This window comes from Harpia harpyja, chromosome 9, assembly GCF_026419915.1.
Source record: "Harpia harpyja isolate bHarHar1 chromosome 9, bHarHar1 primary haplotype, whole genome shotgun sequence".
Classification (NCBI taxonomy): domain Eukaryota; kingdom Metazoa; phylum Chordata; class Aves; order Accipitriformes; family Accipitridae; genus Harpia; species Harpia harpyja.
In genome coordinates, this window is record NC_068948.1 from 37,695,628 (window position 1) to 37,720,993 (window position 25,366).

General features: G+C 47.7%; 1 protein-coding gene and 1 long non-coding RNA gene across 10 annotated transcripts in view; one reads left to right on the forward strand and one right to left on the reverse strand.

Annotated features, from left to right (window-relative positions):
* Positions 1–18,885, forward strand: part of ULK1 (unc-51 like autophagy activating kinase 1) — an 84,062-nt gene extending 65,177 nt beyond the window's left edge. For 6 of the 9 annotated variants that reach the window (XM_052798104.1, XM_052798102.1, XM_052798101.1 and 3 more), the window contains 12 exons: positions 545–696; positions 1,532–1,615; positions 2,194–2,456; positions 3,107–3,291; positions 4,111–4,226; positions 4,818–4,961; positions 7,548–7,735; positions 10,496–10,674; positions 10,819–10,937; positions 13,194–13,351; positions 13,570–13,705; positions 15,652–18,885. In XM_052798104.1, coding sequence (XP_052654064.1) covers positions 545–696; positions 1,532–1,615; positions 2,194–2,456; positions 3,107–3,291; positions 4,111–4,226; positions 4,818–4,961; positions 7,548–7,735; positions 10,496–10,674; positions 10,819–10,937; positions 13,194–13,351; positions 13,570–13,705; positions 15,652–15,707 — 1,780 coding nt within the window. In that variant the 3' untranslated portion in view covers positions 15,708–18,885. The remainder of the gene's footprint in view (positions 1–544; positions 697–1,531; positions 1,616–2,193; positions 2,457–3,106; positions 3,292–4,110; positions 4,227–4,817; positions 4,962–7,547; positions 7,736–10,495; positions 10,675–10,818; positions 10,938–13,193; positions 13,352–13,569; positions 13,706–15,651) is intronic. The other 3 variants (XM_052798103.1, XM_052798108.1, XM_052798105.1) reach the window with 3 other exon arrangements.
* Positions 18,886–22,480: 3,595 nt separating this feature from the next.
* LOC128146611 (uncharacterized) lies at positions 22,481–25,360 on the reverse strand. The gene is made up of 2 exons (XR_008236793.1): positions 24,935–25,360; positions 22,481–23,780 (listed from the first exon to the last, which is right to left on the reverse strand). It is a non-coding gene; the product is annotated as an uncharacterized LOC128146611 (long non-coding RNA).
* Between the last annotated feature and the right edge of the window lie 6 nt (positions 25,361–25,366).

The window sequence follows — 25,366 nt, forward strand, 5'->3', positions numbered from 1 at the left end:
TGATTTGAGTCAAAGCTGTGTTGCAGAGCAGTGCCTTTGGCACAGCTCACCTCCGCATCATACAACCTGCACTCATGCAGCTTTTTGCCTAAATGGCTGCTTTGATAAAAAGGTGAGTAGCTCAGCACAGGAGGGACACTTGAATAAAGCCCTCTCAGAGCTTTCTGAAGACACTGTCTAAAATAAACACCTTGGACATGGCAAGATATGAAACTGTCTTGTTCAGGATTGATTGAAAGCATCTATAAGTGACTTCTGAAAAATGACAGGCTTTCCTGCTTACAGCTAAACTAATCTCGTTCATTCTTTTTATTTGGTTTGCAAAATTTTTTTGGATTGAAATTCTTGAGAACAAAGATTATCATCTTAATCTGTATTTGTGTAGTCCTAGAACAGTGGGATTTTTATCCAGAATAAACAGCCATGAAGCTCCACTGCTGTGGAAGTAGCTGGGTATGTTTGTGAGTGTCTGGTGATACTGTTCTCCTTACTCTTCTTTACTGGCACCTGGAGTAACGTGTGTGCTGCTGTTGTTTTCTGTAAGGTCTGGTACAGTCCGGAGGTCTAGCAGTACAAGTCCTCTTGGTTTTCCTAAAACTGGTGCTTCCCCTCCTTATCCTGGAGAGCATGGATCTGTGCCCAGCTCTAGAAAGCTCTCCTTTGGCGGTGCCAAGCCGTTTATGCCATCGCCGCAAGGTAAGATGTCAACTGGCATGTTGCTGCCCTAATTAAATCATGTGCCTCTGTACTGTAAAGAGGGAGGTTATGACCAGTTGTAGCTGCCAGGTAATAGGGAATTCAGATTATTGTGTTCTCCCTGGCTCTTCTCAATAGATCATTTGACAGGTGTTTTGGCCTCAGTAAAATGGAGAGGAAAATACCTGTTAGCCCCGGAGAGGCAAGCTTTGTTTTGGTGTCTGCATCAAACATTTTGCTGCCCTCTGAAGAGGGCTTCTGTAAGTGCAAAGTATCTTTTTACTGGCTTGGGCTGGGGTGAGAAGAAATGTAAGCCAATCGTTGTCAGAGCAAAATTCTGACCAGCTTTGGAAGGGCTTGACCTTCACTGTTCAAACTGAAAAGTAGCTGTCTGAATATTTGGTAGCTGCGTCCAGGTGCTAACAAGCAATTCAAGTGGAAAGGGATAAGAAAAACCCCAGTGTGCAACTAGTGCAATTTGCTGTTTTCTATAAAGAAACAGACTCTGATGCAACTAGCTATTCCATAACCCTAGTGTCTCCAATCCTATACTTATTAGACTCTGCTGGTGGGGAAGTGCAGAATATTCATATTCTATTCCTCTGAATTAATATCACTGCAAAGTCAGACTAAAACTTGCTAAACTAATACCAGACAGAAGATTTTTTTTTTTCCTCCTTTTACAGGATTTGTTGATATTTTCACTACACAGCTAGGGCTGAGAAGATGAAAGAGATAACTAGCATCTTTCTATAAAACAGGTGGTGCATAGTGTTGTTATTGCCTATGGAAACTTAATACCAAATAAACTTTTTTGTATTGTGTTCTCTCAAAGTTGGAACAATCCCAGAGCAGCCCAGCCAGACTGTTACCCCGTCTAATCTTGGAGCAGAAGTGAGAAGCAGGATTCCTGTCACTGGTGCGTTGGTCCTTACCTTCCTTCATTATTCTTATGGATAAGGCCAGAACCATAGTCTCAGGGCATTCAAGGTTGGGTATGTTCCTTCAGCAGCTTCTCTTGATGCTTGGCCAGCCAGGATTTCTGTGTGCTGGTAGGAGTTGGAGTTGATCCATTCACGTCCCGTCAGCCAGCGTCTTCCAGGGCTGACAAACCCTGTGTCACAAAAACTTGAAACTTGGGACTTTGAAGTCAATGGATTGAATGAAGGAAAAGCATCTCAAAACCCACTCTGCCAAGTGGCCTGCTTCATGTGTAATTTCCTTGCTGCTAGGCTCTGACAGTCAGAGTCCCTTTCTCTGTAAGGGCTGCAGTGAAGGGAAGAAGCTACACTTTTGTTTCCCTGTTCATGTCTCTTCTTCCTGTAGAGTCAAAACCCAATCAGGCCTAGCAGTTTTGTGGCACTGATCAGAGTGGCATCCTTAGCCATCCACTGAAGGTTTTGATCTGTAGATGTTTGTGCAGTGGATCCTGGGATCAGGCTGGCTTTTTGTGTTAGAACCAGGAAATGATGTGGTTTGTCACTCTGGGCTCTCCAGGTTCCTCGGCGCCCGAACACTCTCCTCGAGGGATGGGCTCCCGGCTCCGCAGTGCTCCCAACCTGTCAGATTTGCATTCCTGCAGGCAGAAGATAACCAAGCAGCACTCTGATCCTCTTGTTGCTCACTTCGGTCATACCCCAATCAGCCAGCCTCTGCAGATCCATGGCTTACAGCACTGCCGGCAGCTCAGATCCTCACCGAAGCTGTCTGAGTTCATGCAGAGAAGCCCTTTGCCAACTATAATGGGCTCCCCTACAAAGGTATGTCAAGGAGTCTGATTTTGGGTTCCTCACAGCTCAATCTTTTGGGTTATTTGGGGCTGAACCACTGCATGATCAGATAACTCTGACCTGGATTTATCACTGCTTGTTCGCTTTTCTTCAAGGGCTGTTTAGTGATCTGTGTGAAATGAGGTAATGTCCTAGTTCTTAGTGGACAGATCTCACTTGGTAGCAGTGTTCACCATCTGAGCAGAGTCCAGGGTTTTAAACAGGCAATGAAAAGGAGCTGCCCAGATTAGTCAGAAGCGCATTAGTGAACTGTAGTGCCTGGGCTGGTTTGCACACATCAACTCGGCTCGTGACGCAAGTGTGTGTCCAGCAGGAATCCCCAACAGAGATGGCAGACGGTTAAGCAGGTGACAGCCCTGGTGTCTCATGCAAAGCTGGCACTGTGACAGCATTTTCTCTGCTTATGTTAGGCTGCTACAAATTTTCAGCAGAGCTTGTTGTCCTTTTGTTTTAGTCTTTCTGGTACTGGGGACAAGTAACTGCGTGGCGTGGGATTTCTATCTCTATTTCAGGCAGGTTGTTAAGCATACAATTTAATTTTGATAAACAAATGGGAGGGTGAGGGGAACCTTCGTCCTTTGTTTTTAAAGAAAGATTTCTGTTTTTTCTGTTCTTCTTAGGCTGTGTCCCCATTTGAGTTTCCCAAAACCCCAAGTTCCCAGAATCTCCTCACCCTCTTGGCCCATCAGGGGGTCATGATGACTCCAACACGGAACAAGACCTTGCCAGATCTGAAGGAGATGGGTCATTTCCACTGCCAGCAAACTGGCTTGGGATTGAGGCCTGTGGAAGAGATCAAGGGCAGGTGAGCTATAGCCTGTTTATACAGTGGTGCTTCATTCCCTAATACAGGACAGATGGGGCAAATTTCAAACTCTAGCTAACATTGAAGTTAAACATTCTGTAGTTATCTGCTAGCACCTTTGGATTGCAAGCAGATATAATGCAGATTTTTGGTTTTCCTCTACAGGGGTGGGCCATGGCCTAGATTTTACAAAGTGAGAGATTGTCTGCAGCTTCACACTGTGTTTAGTGTCCAGGGTTCCATCAAGTGGGGATGCAGGATTTTGTTATTAGACCAGTCTCCCTGCAATTATGCAGATGCATGCCTTGGTCTTTGCGGAGCCCGTGCCTGTCATGGATGAGAGGGTGTTATGGGTGTTCCTTGTCCATCAAACAGTGGGCACAGGTCTTCAGACCAGAGATCTGCTTGAAAGCCACGTGCTGACTGTCATGAGCATTGCAGGATACAAAGTCACTCGCGTGTTAGGGTTAAGTTTTTCTTACATGCCTCTCTGCAGACTGCAGCTTTCTCCAGTGATCTGGAGGAGTCCTCTGATATTAATTTCCATATCTTCCATCAAAGAAAAATTGTGTTGTAATAACGTTGTAGTCAGTGCTTGCATTACTGCAGTTAGTCACGGTAGTTGTATACTTCCTACAAGTAGCAGGAGGTGCTTCAGGTGCTCTGTTGAAAGAGGAAGAGTGGTCATTTCAGCTTCAGACTGTTTGATTTGTAGTGTTAAGTGGTTATGGACCAGGAATGGCACAAACTGGAGTGGAAGTTAGCTAAAAAATTAACACCTGTTGATTTTCTGCATCATGTTGTATGTCCTCTTTTTAGATCTCTGAGCACAGGCAGGCTCACTGACCTGCTTCTGAAGGCAGCCTTTGGGGCACAGATCTCAGAAGCTGGCAGCAACGACAGCCTGAACAATGAGAAGCCAATGGAAATTGCAGGTAGGCGGGGAGGCCAGGCAGATCTGGCAGGATGTCCTGGGTTGGGGCAAACAGTTTGCCTACATGCCTTCTACAAATGGGAGGCTGCTTTTCTGATGGCTTTTGGCAAAGGAAGTGACTGCCGTGTGTGAGGAGCGTAATGATGTTTGCTTTCTTTTGTGGAGTGCTCGAAGGTCTGTGGGCTACGCGTGCTGTGTAGTTGCTGGCTAGTGGTGTGATTTTTGTAGGCAGGGCTTCCTCTTTTGGCCCCTTCTGAATGTGGTAACGTGTGGAAGTGGGGACTTTCTGCTAGGCGGCTCGAATATGAATGGCTCTGCGAGGGTGGGTCTTCCTGGGCTTGCAGGTTGGGAAGCGAGGAGGGGAGAACAGCTGCAGCAATGCGTAACGCTGCCCAGGCTCGTGTCCTGTAGTTCATGCCAGCCTGGCCTGGTCGTGTTCTTGGGGGATGCCTCCAAAGGGAGTGCTGGCCTGTGCTGGTAACCACTGTCTCCCAAGAGAGTCTGCAGGAACATAAAACCGCTGGGTGAGGCACACCATGGTCTCAGTAACTTTCCTGTAATGCCAGTCTGCACCTTTCAACTGTCTCCCCAGCTCCCTCAGGTGCTTACGGAGGGACCCTGCACTCTGGTGCCCGGGCTGGGGGCTCTGCCAGCCCATCCCCAGTGATTTTTACTGTCGGATCCCCTCCCAGTGGAACAACCCCCCCACAGACCACGAGGACCAGGATGTTTTCAGGTAAAGGGCTGATACCTACCTGCCTGTTCCAGTGGGAATGCCTGGGGGCAGAGCGATGTGTTGAATTCCTTGCTGCTGGTGGCAGAGGGCTGCTCAGAGCACAGCTGGTAGAGCTCAGCTGGTCTAAATGCCTGAGGTTCTTGTGCTGGCTCCTGCCAACCCCAGTTATTGCTGATAACTGTTTGCGCTGGCACAAGGACTAATGCCAGACAGTGGTTTTCCAGTACTTGGAATAGACAGGCAAACTCTTCTTTTACTTCATTGCGCTCTGCTTCAGGAGTAATGCTGCAGCTGTTCATAGACCCACTGTTGCTGACAGGTCAACAAACGTAAAGGTTGTGCTGTGTTCTGATCGTTTTCCCCATGGGTTTTGGATGAGCTATAAAAGACGAGTATGACCATCCGTGCCCAACAATTTCAGTGCACAAGTATCGTTGGGAAAGGGCCAGGATGGCTTTGTATGCAAAATTATTAGTGGTGTTACTTACACTCTGAGCTGTTTAAGTAGGAAATGGGGAAATGCACTCCTGCTTGACAGATACTTCTTTTAAGATGCCAGTGCTCTGGCCTCATCAGCCCACAGTTGAGGCTGTGGTAATTGGCCCTTTTGGGATAGTGTGTCTGTGAGCTGGAGTCTATGTTCAGTTTAAGAAAATATTTGGACACTTTTATTTGCATTTTTGGCTTGTTTGGGTTCTCGTCTTGGCTACTGCTCATCTGAATGTCGTCGACTCTCTTGTTCTTAATTACTGCAGGGAAGGTTTGGATGTAACCATGAATAAGCTGCTTGACTGGGATGGGGGGGACACATGGGCTCAGTTCCTGGGTATGGCTTGGATTTCCATCATAACTAAAACCACTCACATCCTTGATTGTCTGGAAAGTTGGGACCATAATCCTTTCTTTGTCTCATCTATTTAGAGGGTAAGCTCTGTAGGGCAGAGACTCTTACAAAGTGTCTGACGGGCCTCTGTAGCACAATGGGGTTACTATCCTGGCTACAGCCTCTAGCTACTACTGAAATGTTAGGAATAGAGAATTCAGACTTCCTGTATTGCTTTTGCGAGGATAGTAGCAATTTGGAAGCAGAGCCAAGCACCAGTTTTTAGTGGGTTGAGATTTGGGTGCTTAAGGTCTGCTGAACAGTCAAGACCTCAGATGGGATGCCTGGAAGACAAGGCTGTTGAATAGTGAACCTACAACACATACACAGCATTAGGTCAAGGTGGTCAAAGCAGTGCTGCTTGACAAGCTTTTTTTATGAGGTCTGTGCAGTAACTCGTTATGTTATAGTTAATGCACAAAGTTAATGGTGAAACGGGGAGCTTTGCAAGCTGAAACTCTGCACCCGAAGTGCTTGGACAAGCCATGAGTAAGATCACTTGACAGATATAAAGGCAGAGCCTTTTCATGGGTCAACAATTTCTGCAAACAGCCTCTTGGAATTACAGGGTATCCAGAATGTGAAATTGTTGGTCCTTTCCTCTCTCTGAAAGATCTGGAAATACTCTGCCAGTCTTTGATGATCCACTTGGCTTTGAAGCATAGCTGCTAACAGGGAGAGAGCTTTGGGAGGAGAGGAGACTGTGCCTCTCTGCAGATCAGTTGTGCATTATTATATTGCTGAACCTTTTGAAGGCAGGGTAGGGCAGCATATTAAATTCATGGGTAGAAGAGAAACGTCTCCCTCCAAAGGATCAGTGACAGTGGAGAACACCGCCTTGGTAGAATTAGCAGAGTATTGTAGCTGGTATTGGCATCCCCCCGCCAGACAGAATATATCCCTCTGTGGCAGTGTGTCAGGGGATATGAAGCCTTCTGGAAGTAGTGAATGTATTATGAATACCCTGAGACAGAAACTCCTTTGAAGTGTCCATCTTTTATATGCAATGTGCTCTTAGCGTGGATTCAGTGGTCAAGAAGGGGAAAAGATGATGATGAGGGAGTTGTCTGATGGACACCATACTTACAGGATCTCCTGAATCCCGAGGTTAGGGTCTTGACTCAGCTGAAGTCACTTACTCTCTGCCCAGCCTCCTATTTGTAAAGAGGGGGAAGCAGAAGTGCAGGGCATGTAATGGAAAGCTTTCCTGGTTTCATATAAGTGTTTGGTGTTTTAAAACCATGATAAAAACCTCACTTGTCAGAGGTGCTCATTCAGTGATAGTGTAAAAACTAGGGAACCAGGGTTCAAACCACACTGACCCATGATGGGGAAGTTGACTGTGGTGGTGTATGATAAAAGTCAGCCCAAGATATTGTGGCAGGATTCAGAAAGGGTTTGGACAAAAAAGAAGAAAAAAAAAAAAAGTGTTTCTGAATTGTCTCCATAAATGACAGACATTCTGGAAGGTGCATTAAATCTGCTTGAGCTTGTAAGCTGGTCTACCTGAGTCGCTAAGGACGTTATGTTGGGGAGTGGTTATGCTGCATCAAGAGTCTTTGCATCTTCCTCCAAAGTACCTGTTGCTGGCTCCTATCAGATCCAGGATCCTGGATCTGAAGGATAGTCCTCTCTGCTGGGTGAGGAATACCTGGCCTACTATTATTATCTTCAGTAATTCCTTTGCCTATTTTTCTTCTCAGTAGGGTCTTCCAGCTCTCTCAGTTCTGGAGGCTCATACACCGGCAGGCACTTGGCAGTGGGAACTGGTGGGGATGCTGTGGAAGGCACCTCAAGTCTCCGGTATGCTTTTGCTGATCCGATCACCGCCAACCTGGAAGGTGCTGTTACATTTGAGGCACCAGAGTTGCCCGAAGAGACGCTCATGGAGGTGGGTATATCCCAGGGACTTGTTAGGGGCAGAGGACGGGGGAATAAAAGTAAAGCAAATCCAGAGGTCAGATGACTCCATGTTTGGAGCCAAGGGGGTTGCTTCCAAAGATGGAGCAAACTGGTTTCAAGAGAGCTGGGCCAGTGCAGTGCTCAGAAAGCCCAGGACATATTTAGCACAGTGACTTTTGAGCCTGCTACCAAGTTGTTTAGTCGATGAGACAGTCCATGACTGGGGTTAAAATTCACCATTTCCAAAGCTGAAATTGCAGGCTGGAAACATCAGTTATCTGATGCATTCTGTATTAACAGTTTCTGAAGAAAACCTGGGTACTTTGGGCCTTTTCTCTTTTAAAAGGCTCAACATTAGTAATAGCTGACTTGAGAGCATGAGTAGCTTAGTGTATCAAATGACCGCCTGCTGCATGCGGTTGGGGAGTCAGGCAGTGATACGGCCTCTGCTGAGAAAGTATCTGAAAAAAAGCAAACCTGACACTTATGCTACTGATGGGAGCAGGGGGACACCATGTTCTGTGCCAGAACAGCTGAACCAGATTGTCAAGGTGAGAAGGCTGCCAGGCTCCCCTTCTCTGCAGGCTGAAGACAGGCTGAAGCAGAGCAAATGCTTTTGTAGCTGAGATATATTTGAAATGTAGGTCAGGCTGCCCATTTGCAGTAGAGGTGGGAGGCAGGTTCAGTCATGGTTTCAGCTCTGTTCGTCATACCTCCTTAGGCTGTCTGGGACTGAGGAAGGCTCTTTGTATCTGAATTTTGCTGGTGTTGCTACAAACCCCTAGATACCCGCAGAGATATGCATACATTGTTTCAGGGATGTGGGTTTGCTCTTCTACTTCAGATTTTATTTAGCTCAATTTTTTTGTCAATTCTGCATTGAATTGCATTCGTTTGCTTAATTACCTGCAAAGCCACAGGGCTAGGACTTTCAGCATTGATGTGATCACGATAGTAGTGAGTTTAACTGAGGATCCTGCCTGTGTGAGGTCCCAGAAGTATGGGGCCCTGCCAGCTGCCACCACTTCTGGACACTGGTCTGAAGAGAGGTGTCCTAAGGAAGTATCAACTTTATCTTGTTAGTAGCACTTAACTCAGCTTCTATGTCTGTAATGAGTCATTTGTGTTCGGTCATCATTTCTGCTGAGCACAGTAATCCATTTGCATGTTGCAAAACCTTTACAGCATGTATTGAGACCCTTTTGTGCTCTGTGGAGTTGGCCAGAATGCAAACCTGGCAGATCTTCTGATTTCTGCTGATAGTTTCAGGGCATTGAAATCTTACTGTTTAAGCACCCTTTTTTATCTTGAGCAAAGCTGTTGCATTCAGATGGGTGGTTCTTCCATCTTTTGTAGAAGTTTCTTTGGGTGCAGACAAGGCAAATTGAAGGCTACGTTTTAGTTTCTTTTGCAGTGCTTTAAAAACACAATACAGAGATGGCTACAGAAGGAAAGACTCTTGTGATGCCAAATGAGGCTACAAATGCTAGCATAATGAGTAGAAGCTGACTGTATAAGCAGAGAGGAAGGCCTGTGCATTGGTTAGAGATACCAGGCTGAGACCTGCAAGATCTCAGCAGTTTCCTGCTCTGCCACAAACTTCTTGTATGACTTAGCAGTTACTTAATCTCCAAGTTCCTCCTCTGCTTTTAAAGAAAACAGAGGAAGATGGAGGTAACACTTCCTGACCTTACTGGACTGTCCAGGTAGCAAGATGGTGGGAGGAGAGATTTGTATTTCAGATAGTCAAAGCTGCCTTAGCAGCCAAGTGCCTGAGCCAGTGAATGAAAAACAAAAGCTTGTAGAACTTGAGTGTGGGGTTTTTTTGATAAATTCATGTAGGAAAGATCCTTACCAGCCGCCTTTGAGAGAATCGGGCCACTGAATGTTTGAAGATCAAGCAGGTTAGCTACTGCTCTACAGAAAGAGTTTGAACAACGGAGTTGCATCTGTTCCAGGCAGCAATTCATTTTCTAGGACCCACAAGCATTCAGTTTTTCCACAAATACTAACTTCCCAAAAATGTTTTCAGTGACTTAAGCAATGCAGCTTCCCAGAAATGGGATAATCCCCTTTGATCTGTAATAGCAGAGGAACAACTGCTTTGAAATGAACGTAGCACTTAGTGTGTATGCCACTCGCTAAGTGGCAAGGAGTTGCAGATAAAAGATTGTCCTTGCTGTCCCTTCAGAGGGTCTCACCCAGGGCTCACTGCACTGAACTGGGAGGACATAAAGACCAAGGGCTAAGTGAGGGCTGGGCTGCAGGGTGGGACACACTGCGTTTGCAGTTTTCTGTGGCGTAGGAGGTTGTCACTCATGAAATCCACACCCGCTTTCAGTTTTGTAGCAGCATTGCTGTGGTGGGAACCAGAGCTGGGCCTGTGGTGCAGATGGTCTCTCCCCCTTCCTGGCTGACTTCTGAAAGAGTCCCAGAGAGCTGGGATCCTCCTTGGGAAGGGGGCATGTCATTTTGGAGCAAGTCTCACCAGCTTCTCAGGGAGCTGCCTGGAAATTTCTGGCCTGGGGTGGTTGCTTGCTGCTGTTACTGTGGAGGAGGAACTGGTGTAGTGTGCAGGCTCAGGGCTCAGTTTGGCTGTCCCTGCCCAAAGCAGAGATGTAGGGGGCTTTGGGGCCCGGGTGTTATTTCTGTAAGCTGGGATGTGTCACTGGCACAGCTCTAGGTGAGCAGCCCTCCCTGGCATGCCAGCTTTCCCTCTGTAACCCCCACCTTGGCATCCCTTCAACAGCAAGAGCACACCGACATCCTGCGCAGCCTCCGCTTCACGCTGGCCTTTGTCCACTACGTGATGGAAATTGCCGCCCTTAAAGGCAGCTCCAGCGAGATGAGCAGTTCAGTGACATCTGAGTACCAGCTCCAGGAGAGCGTGGTGGCCGACCAGATCAGCCTCCTCAGCCGGGAGTGGAGGTAAGGACCGAGGAGAGAGCCACCCAGCGCCCAAGTCTTCTGTCACTTCCTCCCACCCCATGTATCAGTCCGTACCAGAAGTCCTTCGAGACACTGGCCACTGTGCCATTGATCTATTTGCATTGCGATGTGCTTGCTTTGCAGCTACGCAGAGCAGCTCGTGCTGTACCTGAAAGTAGCAGAGCTTCTGTCCTCAGGGCTGCAGATGGCCATAGAGCAGATCAAAGCTGGCAAGCTGTGCCTCTCCTCCACCGTCAAGCAAGGTAAGGGGCCGCTGGGCACATGGCGCAAAGAACTTCCCTGGAATGGAAGTATTAAAAGTATCGCAAAGGGTATGGAGGGGGTTGAGTGAGTGTGAACCCCCACCGGTATGCCCAGGGGCTTATTTCTTATTGTCCCCTTGCACAGCCAGGTCTTTTTTATTCACACTAAGGGGAATGTTCGTCTCTTCACGTTGACTTTATGTCTCAAAGCTTTTGCTCATGCCCCTGTGAGAATCTTCGGCACTAATTAGTGAGAGGGGAATGTATCTTACCTGATTCCTTGTACATCTCTGTCTCAGGTACTTATTTGTACTTGACGTAAGTCCAATTTAATTACACAGTGCAGGTCCTAGGAAGTGCTTACTTGGCAAATGGAGACCTGTCTTGGCAGTGATGATTTTTCAAGTGAAACAAAACCACAGGAAGTAAAATACTGGTAATGCTAGAGTCACTTCTTTGCTAGTGTTAACGGCCTTACATTTGCATCTGACTGGCTGGCTTGTCATGCAAGTTGGCTGTGATTCAGTGATTAGAAGAAATAATTTTAAAACTACCATTGTAATATTACTGAGGGAGCTTTTTGAAGCACTTGAGGTACTTGACCCACCAGCCACCTTCCTCAAGAGCTTAGTCTTTGAAAGTACTCATGCTGCCTTGGGATGTGGTGTAAAAAAACAGAAGTTAAATACATTGAGCACACATACGTTGTAGCAGGCAGTATGGAGCAAGATACACAGGTTTAGCTACACATCCTCCACAAATTCAGGCTAACAGGAAAGTTGTCATAACCCAAATAAATTACTCCTTTTCAGGGCAGACTGCAACTTCTAGCTTCATAGTGTAATTTGTCCTTCAGTGTGTGGGAATTGGGCAAGGCTGTCTTTTCTTGTTTCTCTCCCCACAAAGTACTGCTCCCTTGAGGCTTGTAAGGGCACAGTGAGGACAAGAGGGTTTACAAGGTACTTGTGTCCAATGTATATGGAAAAAGCAGGGAAGTGCAACAGGACACTGCCCTGGAATATCCTTGGGCAGCGTGTGCCAGGCAGGGTCCCTACCTATAGTCATTCTCTTTTTTCCTGATAATTTGGGCACAGCTCAGAGCTCTGATTGAATTCCGTGGAGGAGGATGTTGCTGTATTTGTGTGTTGTTTTGGGTTTGGTTTTTAAATAGTCTCTCTTGACTCTCTTCTCGTGGAGTTTTTCATTTCACCCTCCTGATGTGACCCACGAGCTTTAGGCTTCCCACTCCCTCTCAAATTCCTTCTGAGCAAGGGTGATCTGCCAGTCTGACCCTGAGAAGGTTATGTTTTTGTGCCTTGGTCCTTTTCTCTGATGAAGAGTTACAGCAGCCTTTCTTCCTGGAGGCGGTCTCTTCTCTGGCTCTCTGATCTCTCATCTCTGCCTGGGAAGGCTAGATATAGTTGCAAGGCCTGGCTGTCTTGTGAGGTTGCCCCTCTGCATCGTAGCTGAGAGAGGCTGGTTCATGGTATGGGTTAATTTGCCTCCCCCAGGAGCAAATCATGCAGTGTGGGGATTTTCAAATGTGCACATAGCAGTTAATACTCATAAGATGTTGGTGGGAGTTTGTATTCAGTACTTTTGTAGATCATGCCATGCAGCTAGGGAGGCTCAAGCCTGTGGCATCACTTGCTGTTTTGGATTGTTATTTAACCCCTCAGAATCATATTTGATTCCTGATTTTCTGTCCCGTAACCTTCCCATACAAGCTGCCGTTGTTCAGGAAAGGAGGTGGCCTTTCACAAGCATCAATGTCTTTTCTTTCTGGGACAGCAGAGTCCCGAGAGAGATTCCCTTGCTTAGTCAGTGCTGCTCATCCACACTCAGCTCCAACAGCTACCACATGCAAGTCACGTACTTCTTCATGCACGTCATCGCCCATCAAAGTAGCAGAAGCTTTGTATCTGGCACGTCTGTTGCTTCTGGTGGTGCGTGAGACATCTTGCATGGTGCAGACTGCTCTCTGCCTTGTGGCAGCTGAAGGAAACAAAAATAGACCTGGCCTCAGGTGAACTAGGCATATATGTAGGCTTTGCCACGTGCAGGCTTATAACTGTGAAGGTGACAGACGAAAGGAAAAAGACCCTGTTGGTGCAGCAAGTACTTTCCTGCCAGTCTTTTGGCTTTCACATAACCCCGTTGTCTTGAAGTTACTCATTTGGGGTCCTGCTTGTGGAGATTGGGAGGTACAGGGAGAAGTGGAAGTAGCGCCTAAAGCGTTTCTTTCCTTTACTCTAGTTGTGAAGAAGCTGAATGAGCTTTATAAATCCAGCGTATCATCCTGCCACTGCCTCAACATGAGACTCCAGAGGTTCTTCTTGGACAAACAGAAACTCATGGATCGGATCAACAGCATCACCGCAGAGAAGCTCATCTTCAGCTATGCTGTGCAAATGGTAAAAACCATACAGTGCCTGGAATCAGGGATAGTGCAGAGCAAGTGTCAGGCATTAATGGTTCCTGCTGGTGGCCTTAGCAGATGGTGTTACTTGTGGTGCTGTGCGCACCCTCTGGAGGCTGGGCGAGGGAGGTATTCACGCAGCTGGGGGGCCACGCTGGGAAAGCTGGATCTTGGTCTGGGAGTAACCTCTTGGCACGGGGTTCTTTCCTGCAGGTGCAGTCTGCAGCCCTGGATGAGATGTTCCACCACAGAGAGGACTGCGCACAGAGGTACCACAAGGCTCTGCTGCTGATGGAGGGGCTCCTGAACATCATCACTGAACAGGGGGACATAGAAAACATCAATAAATGTGAGTGTTCAGTGACTTTTTTTTTCCTCCCACTAGAACATGTGTTTTTCTAGCTCCATGGATCAGAAATTTCAGTACCCGGCATCCTTTTTTCCTTTGGCTGCTTCTTGGTGGACATAGAGATCTCTTGGCTTGTTGTAGCCCCTCGCAGCCTGGTCTACTTTCCCAGCGGGAAAACTGTTAGAAATGCAGGTCCCTGTTCTGAGCCATATTTTGAGAGCTTCACATGCAGAGTGATTGCCAGGGCTTTGTTGGAGCTTTTGATGTGTGAAAGAACTCGCTGAAGGAAGTGGTTTGGTGACAGCAGGGGCCTGGGTTTGGTTTCCAGCCGGAACCATTGCTCTGATTGCACAGAGCACTTGGGAACGTGAAACTGGAGCAGCTGTCAGGCAGAGATGGCCGATCAGCACAGCAAGGGCTCCTTCCAACACGTCTCCTGAAACAGGACTGCTCGCCTGTCTGGTTCCCCAGCGCCAGGCCTGGCTGAGAAGGCAGCAGACGTATTTTTCTCATCAGCAAGTGCTTCTGTAGCAGTGAAAGCCAAACTCTTACCTACTTGCTATCATTTGGCTTCCTCTCCCAGGGACAGATGGACTCCTCTGTCTGCTGCTCCAAGCTGTCATCTCTCCTGCGCTCTCCCTTTGCCATGAGGGATGTTATTCTCCGCTGCTGCAGGCTCCGCAAGTCCACACTCCATGTGGAGTGGAAAGGACTGATTTCACTTGTTCTGAGCGCACTTTCCCTGCCCTTATGGCTGGGGTTTAATCACCTCTGTCATCTCTCTGTATGGGAGGCGGGCAGAGGGGATGGGGGATAGCCATCATCTGTTAGAGCAGCTTTACTTGGCCTTGGCTCTGCTCTGCCACAGCTAAACCAGCCCATCCGCAGCAGTTCCTGTTGGCGTCAGTACGGCTGAAGGGAAAGGCCACAGCTGGCGAACTGTGCCTCTCCCCTCTGCTGGCTACCGAATGCCTTTCTTGAGCCGGCGTCCAGAGTGCTGCCAGGCTGCTCTAGTCGTCCGTGTAGGCAGAGCTCTCGGATGGGTAATGAGAGAAGAGATTTCTGGCTCACAGGCAATCAGTCAGTTAATTATCACCAACTTTCACAGTTGACATGAGGCTCACTGAAGGAGAGCAAAGGGAGATTGGCAGGTGGTGTGTGGTACTGGAAGGCTAAGTGAATAGGGAATACTAAGTAGTTTCTATTGTACCATTTCTTACCGAACCTGAATCACATCTTTTGTCCAGAGATTCAGTTAATGCATCTAATAGATTTCTTTTCCCAGTTGATATCCTGGTATTCCCTGTTTTACACTATGTTCCAGCTTCCTGATTGAGCTGTTCTCTGGTAGACTGTAGTGGGTATACATTTCATTTTAGATATCAGGTATATAATTACTTATTTCTGAAAAGTAAAATGATGAACCTAGAAGTACAGCAAGTCTTCCTGTGAGAGCAATGAATCCCACTGAACATTTAGCTTTTGAGAGAGTCTTGGGCTCAGACAATGAGAATCTGGCACTGACTGTGCTGGGCTGGGCTCAGTCTCTCAGTTGTAAGCCATGACAAATGGCATTGGAGACCTTGAGTCATCCTGCCTGCTGGCAAAAGCCGCTCCAATAACTAAAAGTGAATAAATTGTTCCCGGCGGATGGTGGTTCTTTATAACATCTTGATACCTCTATCACAACTGCTGCCTCCTGGCTTTTGTTGTTGGATCCCCGATTATTCAACCCTTTGACCTGTCTCTTCCCAGCATGGTGTTGCAGTCAGGTCCTCATCTAGTCTAAATCGGTACCTGGTAACGATTCTTGAAGGGCTGCTTAGATTTGCTGAAGTTCTGCTTTTTTTTTTTTTTTCCCCTTCAATCTCCAGCATGTTTTGGTAGTCTTTATATTGCTAGGAAAATGAGAAGTTGATTTCTTTTGTTGTTTTTCTGTCTCCCAGGTAAACTGTGCATCGAGCGCAGGCTGTCAGCTCTGCTGTCGGGGTTCTGTGCCTGATTTCAGTGTTGTTGTTCACACATCTCGCCCCAGCCGATCACTTTGTTTCCAACGGCCTGCTGCTGTGGTGGGAAACGATTTTGGCAGTAGGAGACCTGGAGGGTGAACTGCTCAGTGTTTTGTATTTTGACATTTTGGGAAGTTGTTTCACAGACTTGGATTCCTTTGTGGGGATGTGTGACTGCAGCAAGCACAAATACTTCCCTGCCCAAAGGCCTCGGCGAAGACGTAGCCGATCTGGAAAGGTTCCCTCGTTGGCAGAGGGGATGAAGGATAGAAGTCTGCTTCTTCCCAGCACTTTGAAGGATAAGACTGCTGCCTATCCCTCTTGCTTAAGAACAGGGTATTCCAGTGCTGTGTCCATTGCAGGCAATGGATGTGCTGAAACTGCTGGCTTCAGTTAACGTCGGAGGGTGTCATTCAGAAATCAAGGCCAGTTTGTGTACTTTCCCCTATCCTAGCTGAGAGCCAGGCATCTTCAAGCTTCCTGGCAACCCGAGGCTCCCCTCCTTTCTCTCCTTTGGCCCTTTTCATACATGTTTATGCCTTGGAGTGCTTACAGAATGGCAGAGAGGAGGGAGTCGGCTCCCTTTTGCCTGAGCGTTGCTGAAGCAGCTCCCACCTCCTACAGACTTACCAAGCGAGGCAGAGAACACGCTGCTGCTGGGGAAGTTTGCATCTCCCGTGGCTGCCGTGTGGACTGCCTCTCTGCCTGGATGGGCGAACGACACAGGGAAAGAGACTCTGCGCAGGAAACAGGAGGACAACAGAAAGTGTAACGCTCCTGTGTTTGTGAAAAGCCAAAATGAATCCGTTCCTTCTTTGGTCCCCGAGTGCAGCGGGATTAACATGAAAGACTCCTGGCTGTTCAGCTCGGCCTGTCAGTACATATCTACCAGGAGGAAGCACTAGCGCTGTCCTGCTTTCAGCTGTTGGCTCAATGACCCCTTTCCTGGAGCCCTCACCACCCCCCAGCCCCCCAGACTGAAAACACTAGCTTTGTGAATCAAAGGAGCACTTTACACACTATGGGAACTTTGAGAAGTTGACTTTGCATCACACAACAACCCAGGAACATCACGACTGTTAGGAATGCTGTTCTCTTTATTCCTTTCCTTGCTTCCTGGTTGTTTTATTGCACTACGTGTGTGCGTATATTAATATGTATTCCTAAGGGTGAATATATATTGATATATATATATATGGTTTGTGTGTAACTGTACGTATTTAACTGTACTGTATCTTGTGAGTGTGAGGCAAAAAGCACTGCAGAGTCTGTGCTGTTCCTCCTCCACACCAGGCAAAGCTGACTTGCAGTCTGGCAGTACCAAGATGTGTTTTGTTTTGGTTTTTTTTTTATTTAAATGTTCTTTTAAGGACAGTCAATATAAAGCTCCGTGCTTTTTAAGAGCTCAAGAACAGGCGTTAAGATCCTACACACTTACAATTGGAAATGCATTTTTTTAAGAAGTTTTATTTGCTGCTTCATTTTTTTTATAAAGAAATCTTGTAGTGTTCATTTTTATGTTCAGCATTTCTTTTAGGGAGACTCTGTAGCCAAATGAGACTGTGGGTGCGAGTGGCTCGAGTTCCGGTTGAGGCTTTGGATGCTGTGAGCATGTGCGTGAGAGGATAGCTGGCTGCCTTTCCGTCTGTCTGCGTGCGCATGTGTGTGTCTTAATTTATCAGAGTTGTGGCAGTATTTTGTTAGCGCTGGGCAGGAAAGTATCTTTGAAAGCAACTCGAAACCTCAGGCTTTGTTTTTGGGGATCTAAAAATATTTTGCACATGGTGGTTAAGTCCTCATTGCTTTTTTTCTCTCAATAATGGCACGTTCAGTGTGATACTTTACAAGGGTTTCAGGAGCAACTTAATTGGCTTTGGAGCTGGTGTCATCTTTGGCAACATGGGTGTTTCTGATCACAGAGCAGAAATGCCAATAAAGAAATTTAAAAATATTTCCAATTGCCCCAACCAGGGAAGTTTAAGTGTAGCTTTCACAAATGCTTCAGTATTGGGCTGCTGTTACATCGTACGTTCACAGCCTGCTGCTTCTGTGGCCGTTTGTGCTTGTGCCTGGGAAAAAAAGAAAAAAAAAAAAAAAAAAAAGACAAAAACAACCAACCAACCCCCCCAGCCTGTGGACAGAAATGCCGAGGAGACCCAGACTGCTTCCGAAAGGCTTTTACCAGTTCTGCAAAGGGCTATGCTGCAGGTGGGAGCGGTGCACCGGGAGGCAGCACGAAAGCACTAAGCCAGGACTGACTCTGCAATACAGACACCTGCTACGCACCCCGAACCCTCCCGGCAAACCCCGAGCGTCCACCGAGGGCCTCCTGCCAAGGAGAAGCACAGCCCAGGATCCATGTCTCTGCCGCAGGTGTAACGATCTATGTGTGTGGCAAGCTCAGCACTAACCTTCCAGCTGTACTTAATTACTTGAATGTATCAAAGTTGTCCACATTCAATGTATACAAGTATATATTGCTCCAAAAAATTGTGGTTTACAGACCTACAACCAATATATATGTATGTGTTTGTGTATATACATACAAGGATATGTGTGTGTATGTGTGTGTATGTATATAGATACACACACAAACACAAACATGTGTATATATATATGTTTTCTCTCAATACTTGAAACTTAGCCACTGTGCTTGAATTAAAAAAAAAAAAAACCACAAAAAACCATACAAAAAACCCCCCCAAAATGGGGGAGGAAAAAGAAAAAAAAAAAACAAATCAGACAGGTGATTTATTTTGCCATCACTTTGACTTTTTTATCTAACTGCATGTAGCGTGAAACCAACTTTTTTGGTGAAAAATATTTATTGCTTTGTAGACAATAAGGTATGCAAAAAAAAAAAAAAGAAAAAAGAAAAAACCCCAAAAACCAACCCCCCAACCATTGTTGAAGTTGCTAGTGTAGTCCACCTGCTATTGTCATGGCTTTGTTACTGTTGCAGCGTTTGTGTCTAGCGTCTTTAATAGATTTCAAGAAACCTCAGTCTAATAAACATGTATCTTCAGGTTTGTGAGAGCGTATGATGATGTTCTTTATAAGGTAATGCTTGATACTTTGTCAACATTTTTTATTTGTGTTTTGTGTGACTTTTTTTTGGCTTTAAATTGTACAACACCAATTTAAGAAAATAAAATTGATTTGAAATTGTTAGCGGCCTGCTTTCAGTACTTTGTAATTCCAGTTTAGTGCGGTATCCGAGCAAAGTATTTAATGTATTTGGTTCTACCAGCCCATTCAGGTGAAAAAGTGGTGTTAACCCCTTTTCACAGGGGGTGAAGCTTGCAACGGAACAAGCTACATTGCCTAAATCTGCAGATGAAGCCTTTGAATTTGGAAAAGTTGAAGCCAGTTTCTGGGTGGGAGCTGTAGTCAGTGGTTCATCTGTCCTCATTACCTGGCTATGCTCTCCTCCCACTACAGTTAGAAACTCTGTCAGGAGTTGATAGCAGACCCCTTCCCATCCCATTAGATGCTTAAATTTCTCCCATGTTTCAGTATTTGCAAGATCACCTGTCGTAGCGATTTATTACTTGGCGCTCCAGCGCAAAGCACACTGGAGCAGGGGTGTCTGATGGCCGTATGGAAGGGTGAGGACGCAGTGTACGTCTTTGTACTTATTGCAGTTTGTTATTGGAACAGAATGGCATGTGGCTTTGCTTTCTCTTGCCCGCCTAGCTATGCAAAAAATCACTGAATGTGGCAAAAAGTACAGCAAGAATGCTGTGAGCATTGGTCGTGACTTCAGGTGCAAGACGGGTGGCTGTAGACCCTGCTCTGCCTGATTCAGAATATTTTCGGATGAAAAGCTAAGCTCTGCATGTGGGAGGTGGGAGAGGTCCTGAATTAATTAGTCCAGTCCTTCCGCTCTTACAACAAGAGGTGTAAACTTTCAGGAGCCAAATACCGTAATTCCACCAAACATTTCCCAAAACTCCACTTGCTGGACTGTGAGTGTTATTGTTGGCCGTGAGCATCCCTGGGGAGAGTCCTGCCCACCAGCCCCCCTGTGACTCAGCATCACCCCATACAGTTTCTGGACGGTATTGTGTTTTTGTGAGGAAAGACCCTATTTCAAAATTGTAATTAACCATGAGCTGGAATTGTTTTTTCGTGCTCAGCCCTATTTATAACTTGTTTCCTGCCCCTGCCTTTCCCACCACAGGGAATTGGATGCCACATTCGCTCCATGAGAACGGTCTTGCCTGGAAAGGCCGGGCTCTGGTCACTTGTCCTTTACGCTGACTCATGCGCGGGGAGAATCAATTCCGTTTCCCTGCAGAGTTGCCCCACGCTGCAGCGGCATCAGTGTTGGGGACAACTCTGAGAAGCTGCACTTCAATGCGGGGAAAGCGTCGTGGTGGTACAACCTGGGCGAGACTCTATGGCAGCCCTTGGAAGGCTGGTCAGAGCTAAATAAATATAAATGCTGGTGTTGCTTAAAGTCTGGCAGTTCAGCACACTTGGATCTTTGTTGGGGGGGTTTTATGAGGTTTTTTGTTTCTTTGGTTTTTAACATGTAAAGCCCCCTTTTGTAGAAAAACCTTGTGTGTGTTTGTTCCCTGCAACATGGGATTGTGCTAAAGAATATATACATACAAATTTCTGATGGTGAGGGTAAGGGAGGGTCTGTCTTTTGAAGCTGCCTGTGAAGAAGTTTAAAGGTTCGGGTGGAAAACCTGCGGCCAAATGAAAGATGGACCACTGTGTCACATGCCCGGGTGGATAGAGAATACTCTGCTGAATCCATGGGACTCTTTCATAGGCAGCAGAGCAAAGGGGGGAAAGTGCTAGCTGGGAAGACTTAAACAACAGAAATAAACAATCTCTTCTAAAAGCACTAAACCATGGGGCCTGAACAGTTTAAAAGCACCAGTGAAAATTGCACAACTTTCTAGATGTTGACTGTGACGTTATGCCGCTGTTGATTCAAGGAGAAAACAAACCCGAGCAATTCTTCCAGGGCATTTGGCTTCGTTCCCACATTTTATATTTAGTTGTTGGTAAGTACGTCAGCAAAAACATGCTCATTCAACTCTGAAAGATCAGAGGTGGTTTAGTGACATCAAGGAAGTAGAAACGGGTGGGTGTGTGTTGGACCAAGGCAATACAAAGATCAAGTATTCCGCTTTTAGTTACCAGCTCTTTTAAAGCTCACGAGGAGTTAACTCCTTCACAGCATGTTTTAGCTCTGCACTGTTTAACTTGACAGCATCTTCTCCTCCTGCAGCGGCACACTGTGCCTGGTTGCAGCACGCTCCTGTGTGCTCGCTGATAGTCCCGCTCACCTGAGCGGGGTGAGTAGTCGTGGAAGTTGTAAGGGCTGGAGGGTTTTTGCTGAAGGAGGGGAAGGGCTGTGTGGCGGCGAGGCAACACGCTACCACAGCTCTGCAGGGCAGGAGCTAATGCTCTCCAGACAAATCCTAGAGGTTGGATTTATTTAAATTAATTACCATAAATGTAGCGCTAATGATGGGTGCCATTCCTTGCATGAGGGATGGCACGTAGTGCAGAGATACAAACTTCCCTGGGAGATTTCTGTTCTAAAAGCAGCTTTTTTAGGGACAATAGCATCAGAACCACCACCTGCCCTAGGAGCTGAAACCTGGCAGGGGATTTGAATGCTTTTAGAAAACATGTTAAATAACGTATTTCTAAGAATGAGCTTAAGCAAGTAATGTAAAAAACAGGTTTCTGCCCTTACTGTGGACAGAGGGTGACCGAGTTTCCAAATGTTCACAGTTGTTCTTCATGAGCCCTCACTGAGACCCAGATGCTGCTACTAGAGATCCCTTGGAGTTGGACCCAGCCACCTCCCACGCTGGTAAACGTGGCTGGCTGTGTCCACAATATGGCTCAGATCCAAAGCCCTGGTGCAAGAAGAGTCAGCTCCCAAAAAGTCATCCCCAAGTCTGCAGTGCACAAGGCAACATGCCGCAGACCTACGGCATGTGGGGTTCGTGGCTTTGGTGGCTTCTCAGTGTCTGCTGTGCGTGAATATTTGCTTACGTTGGCAGAGGGATCCTTAATACACTGTGGTGGGGAATTACAAGTCTGCTAGGGTTCCTGCTGCAGGTAACCTTGGAACACTTATAAGTGAATTGTTGCTAAACTTCTCCCAATTCAGATGTTGTTTCAGGCAGCTGCGTCACTTCCAAGTGAGAAAGGACTGGCCTGTGTTACACCTGGTGGAGGAAGAGCTCTTGACTTGGTCTCAAACAGGAACATTCTCCACAGCTGAAAGAGTTTCCAGTGCTTTTCCCTTGTGTTCTTCTGTGGGGTTGTTTCCAGGTAATGCCCTGATACACAGCTGCTGGGGAGCTGCAGACTAAGGTGCTCCTTGTGCCTTGCAGTGCAGCATGTCTCCAGTTCCCAGCAAGGAGGTAAAGAGCTTTTCACTATGTCTGGTATCTCCTGAACTGCTAGTGCCATGCAGCAAAGAATATTTGTCCAAATGAGAAAGATGCATCTCCCCAAATTTGCTTTGGATTTGCTTGCCTGACACTGCAGTGAAGATCTTTCCGCTGCAAGTCCCAGGATATGCACTAACCCTCAGCCCCGACCTCTTTCCCAGGGGACAGAAGGGCTGTGGGTTTTCATCCTCTGCTGAAGTCTGTTGCTACAGCTGATAGCTGGGTACGCTGCACTCCCCACCCCAGCCCTTAAACTCATTAAAGATCAACTGAACAGTTTTTTCCTTCCCTTTAACAGAAAACAATTTGAAGAAAACGTCCCTCAAAACACAATGTTTCTTCAGAGCTTTTTTTTTTATTGATTTAAAAGAAATTATATTTCTCTGAAAATTTAAAGCAAATCCTCTTGAAATAAGTAAGTCCTTGTTCAAAGCAGGCCTCGGGGAGGAAGACGAGAAAGTTGCCGGGGTCTCGTCGCCACAGCAAAGCGGCAGGAGGCTGCTCCGGAGGGGAAGGCCAGCTGCAGCGGGGCTGAGCACGGCGTGTGGCCGTGGGGCCCGCTCTGCCCGCCGGAGGGGGAACGACCCGAGTGTCCTGGGGGTGGAAGGAGCGAGTCCCCGGCCAGGGGCTGCAGCTGCGTGTCAGAAGCGCCCTGGCAGTGAAAAAGCTGGGGAGCCGGCGCCGCGAACCGCAGCCGAGCCTCGCCGCCTACCCCGGCAGAAGGCACAGAGGAGGAGGCCGGCGGGCGGAGGGAGTTTTGGGGAGGAGCAGCCGGTTCGTGCTGCCAGAGCCCCACCTGCAGGCTGCCGCCGCCCGGGCACCCTCAGCCGCCCTCCCCGGGACCGCCGGCGGGGCTGCGGCCGCTTCCCGGCCCCGGGGTGGCAGCCCAGGTGAGCAGCGTGACCCTGAGAGGGAGGGATGCGGCGGGGAACTGCCCCAGAGCAGCTCTGAAGGACCCCCTGCGAGCGCGCCTATAAACCGATTTTGAGCGAGGAGCGATACCGGTGTCATTATGAACGTAAAATTAATATGCCTCAGAAGGTGACTGCGCTCGAACCCCTCTCCTGCAGCCGTCTCGCTCCCCTCGCCGGCTAGCTGTTTGACAAAGGTGCAATTGTCGGCGAGTCCCCAGATGCGCTTGTACCTAGAAAGCTTTTACGAGGCTGATTTCACTGCTCAGTGAACTTGATGGCAGCACTCTCACTTAAGGCCAAGCAGATGTACCGTTCAACGTAGTTTAATTTTACCAGTCCTATTAAACATGTATGAAATGTTCTGCTCCTCACATAAACAGCGGGGAACTTCGCGAATTGTTTGCACCGATTCCAGTTTAATCCTGGGTATGCGTGTGAGAGGAATGAAACCCCTTGTTAATTTAATTCCTGAAGATGTTAGGTGCTCGCTGTGCATTGCAAATCAAATCCAAGCAAGCACGCTGGCTTCGCAGACCCCACACGGAGATCTGCAATTGGACCTTCTGCTCCACGCCAGAAACTGCAGCCGTGTCTCTGCTGCCTTTTCGCTTGAGCTATACATCCCTGAGGGTCTGCCTCCCCGGTGCCGACTCCCACAGAACTGACCACCAGGGGCAACCCTGGCAAGTCGCTTTAACGTCTCCTTGCCTTTGGTAGCTACCTGTTTAAAAATAAAATAGATGATAAATTACAAAGAAAGAGGCAGCATGTGTCATGGCAGGTTGAGAGCAGAGCTTGTGCTGCCAGTTCTGGAGCTCCATTGCTGCTCTTGGAATGGGTAAGAGGCTGGGATACCAAAGCTTTTTCCCTCTTGGGGTATCCATGTAAGTCTTTCTCCTGCCCCACCACTGTTTTTCCGTATCAGCTGGGGCCTTCTTCCCTCTCTCAAATTTAGCTGAAATGAGCCAAATTCAGAAATCACAGCAGGGAGGGAGGAGGAAGCGATGGCGGTGGACAGACAGGCAGCGCAATTGCATAAGCTTCACTTCCTAAGGAAATGAGGCAAAAAAAAGATTCAGACGCCCTGGTTGAAGCGATAGAGAAATTTGTATTCCCGTTTCCCTTGGCAGCAGTGCTGCACTGTGACGGGCGATCTTTTATCACTTCTCTAAACAAAGTGCAGCTGGGACTGTGTGATAAATCTTCCCCTTGCCCCATCCCGCTACTGAAATAACTCAGAAGTGTCAGTTCAGAAAAGGACATGCTGCGTTTCTTCCCCTTATTAGCAGAAATAACAAGCCTATGTTTAATAATCTGGCCTGCTTGGAAACGTCAACCCTTCCATTTTCCATCTGAATGAATAAACGGAGCTCTCTTACGCTAATCTTGCAGCATGCCAGGGAACCCGTGTCCTCTCTGGGTAGCTCTGTCCTATAAAGCACTGAAGCTCGTAGCATAACAAAACAATTTCCAGGTGCATTTGGCTTTTCGGGAGGTACATGCTGTTGCCTGATAAGGGTGCCTATTGTACTCAGCTTTCCCATTAAGTGCATCACTGCAGATAAAACTTGTTGCAGAAGACACGAGCACAACGATTGCTTGAGAAAGCTGGCTGGAGAAAAACCTGACACGAAAACAAAACTGCAGGTGCTTGTGCTCGATACCGGCACAAGCAGAAGCTGCGTGGAAAGGGGGGGACAGGGACCAACGTTACGCCCCTCTGGGAAAGGAACCATGAGCTTTTGATGACAGACCTGCGTGTCGCGTGAAGTATTTCCTCCCCCTTGTCCTCGCCTCACCGTGACTGCAATGCTGTTAGTAGCGCTACTTTCCCCAGGTGGGTTTGCAAGGGAAAAAACGGACTGGTTTACTTACACAGCTAATATTTACCACAGGAACGCGTTCGTTGGTTTGCCTTTTCCCCTGCTGTTGCTTGACTTATTAATCGTCAAGGCATTAATAGGCACGTGTTGGCCCCCGAGAGCCTGTGCGCGGCACGTGGGACCGGGCGGGGGGAGAGGCCCAAGGGCGCGTCGGTGATGGCAAACGCAGGAGGCCGGAGGCCGGCCGGCCCGCAGCGCGCCAGCACCGGCTCTTCAGGCCGGGAACCCGCCGGCAGACCTCGGGCCACCTTGCCTTCCCTTTCTAAAACTCAGAGAAAGACCGTGCTGCCTAGCCAGATGCTCCGGGCAGGACGAGGCTCGCCTGCCGGCGCCGCGGGGACTTCCCCAGGCTCGGCTCCCGGAGGCCCAGCGCAGCGCCCGGGCCGCGGGACCCGCTCTCGCCGGCCCCAAGCCCCGAACCCGG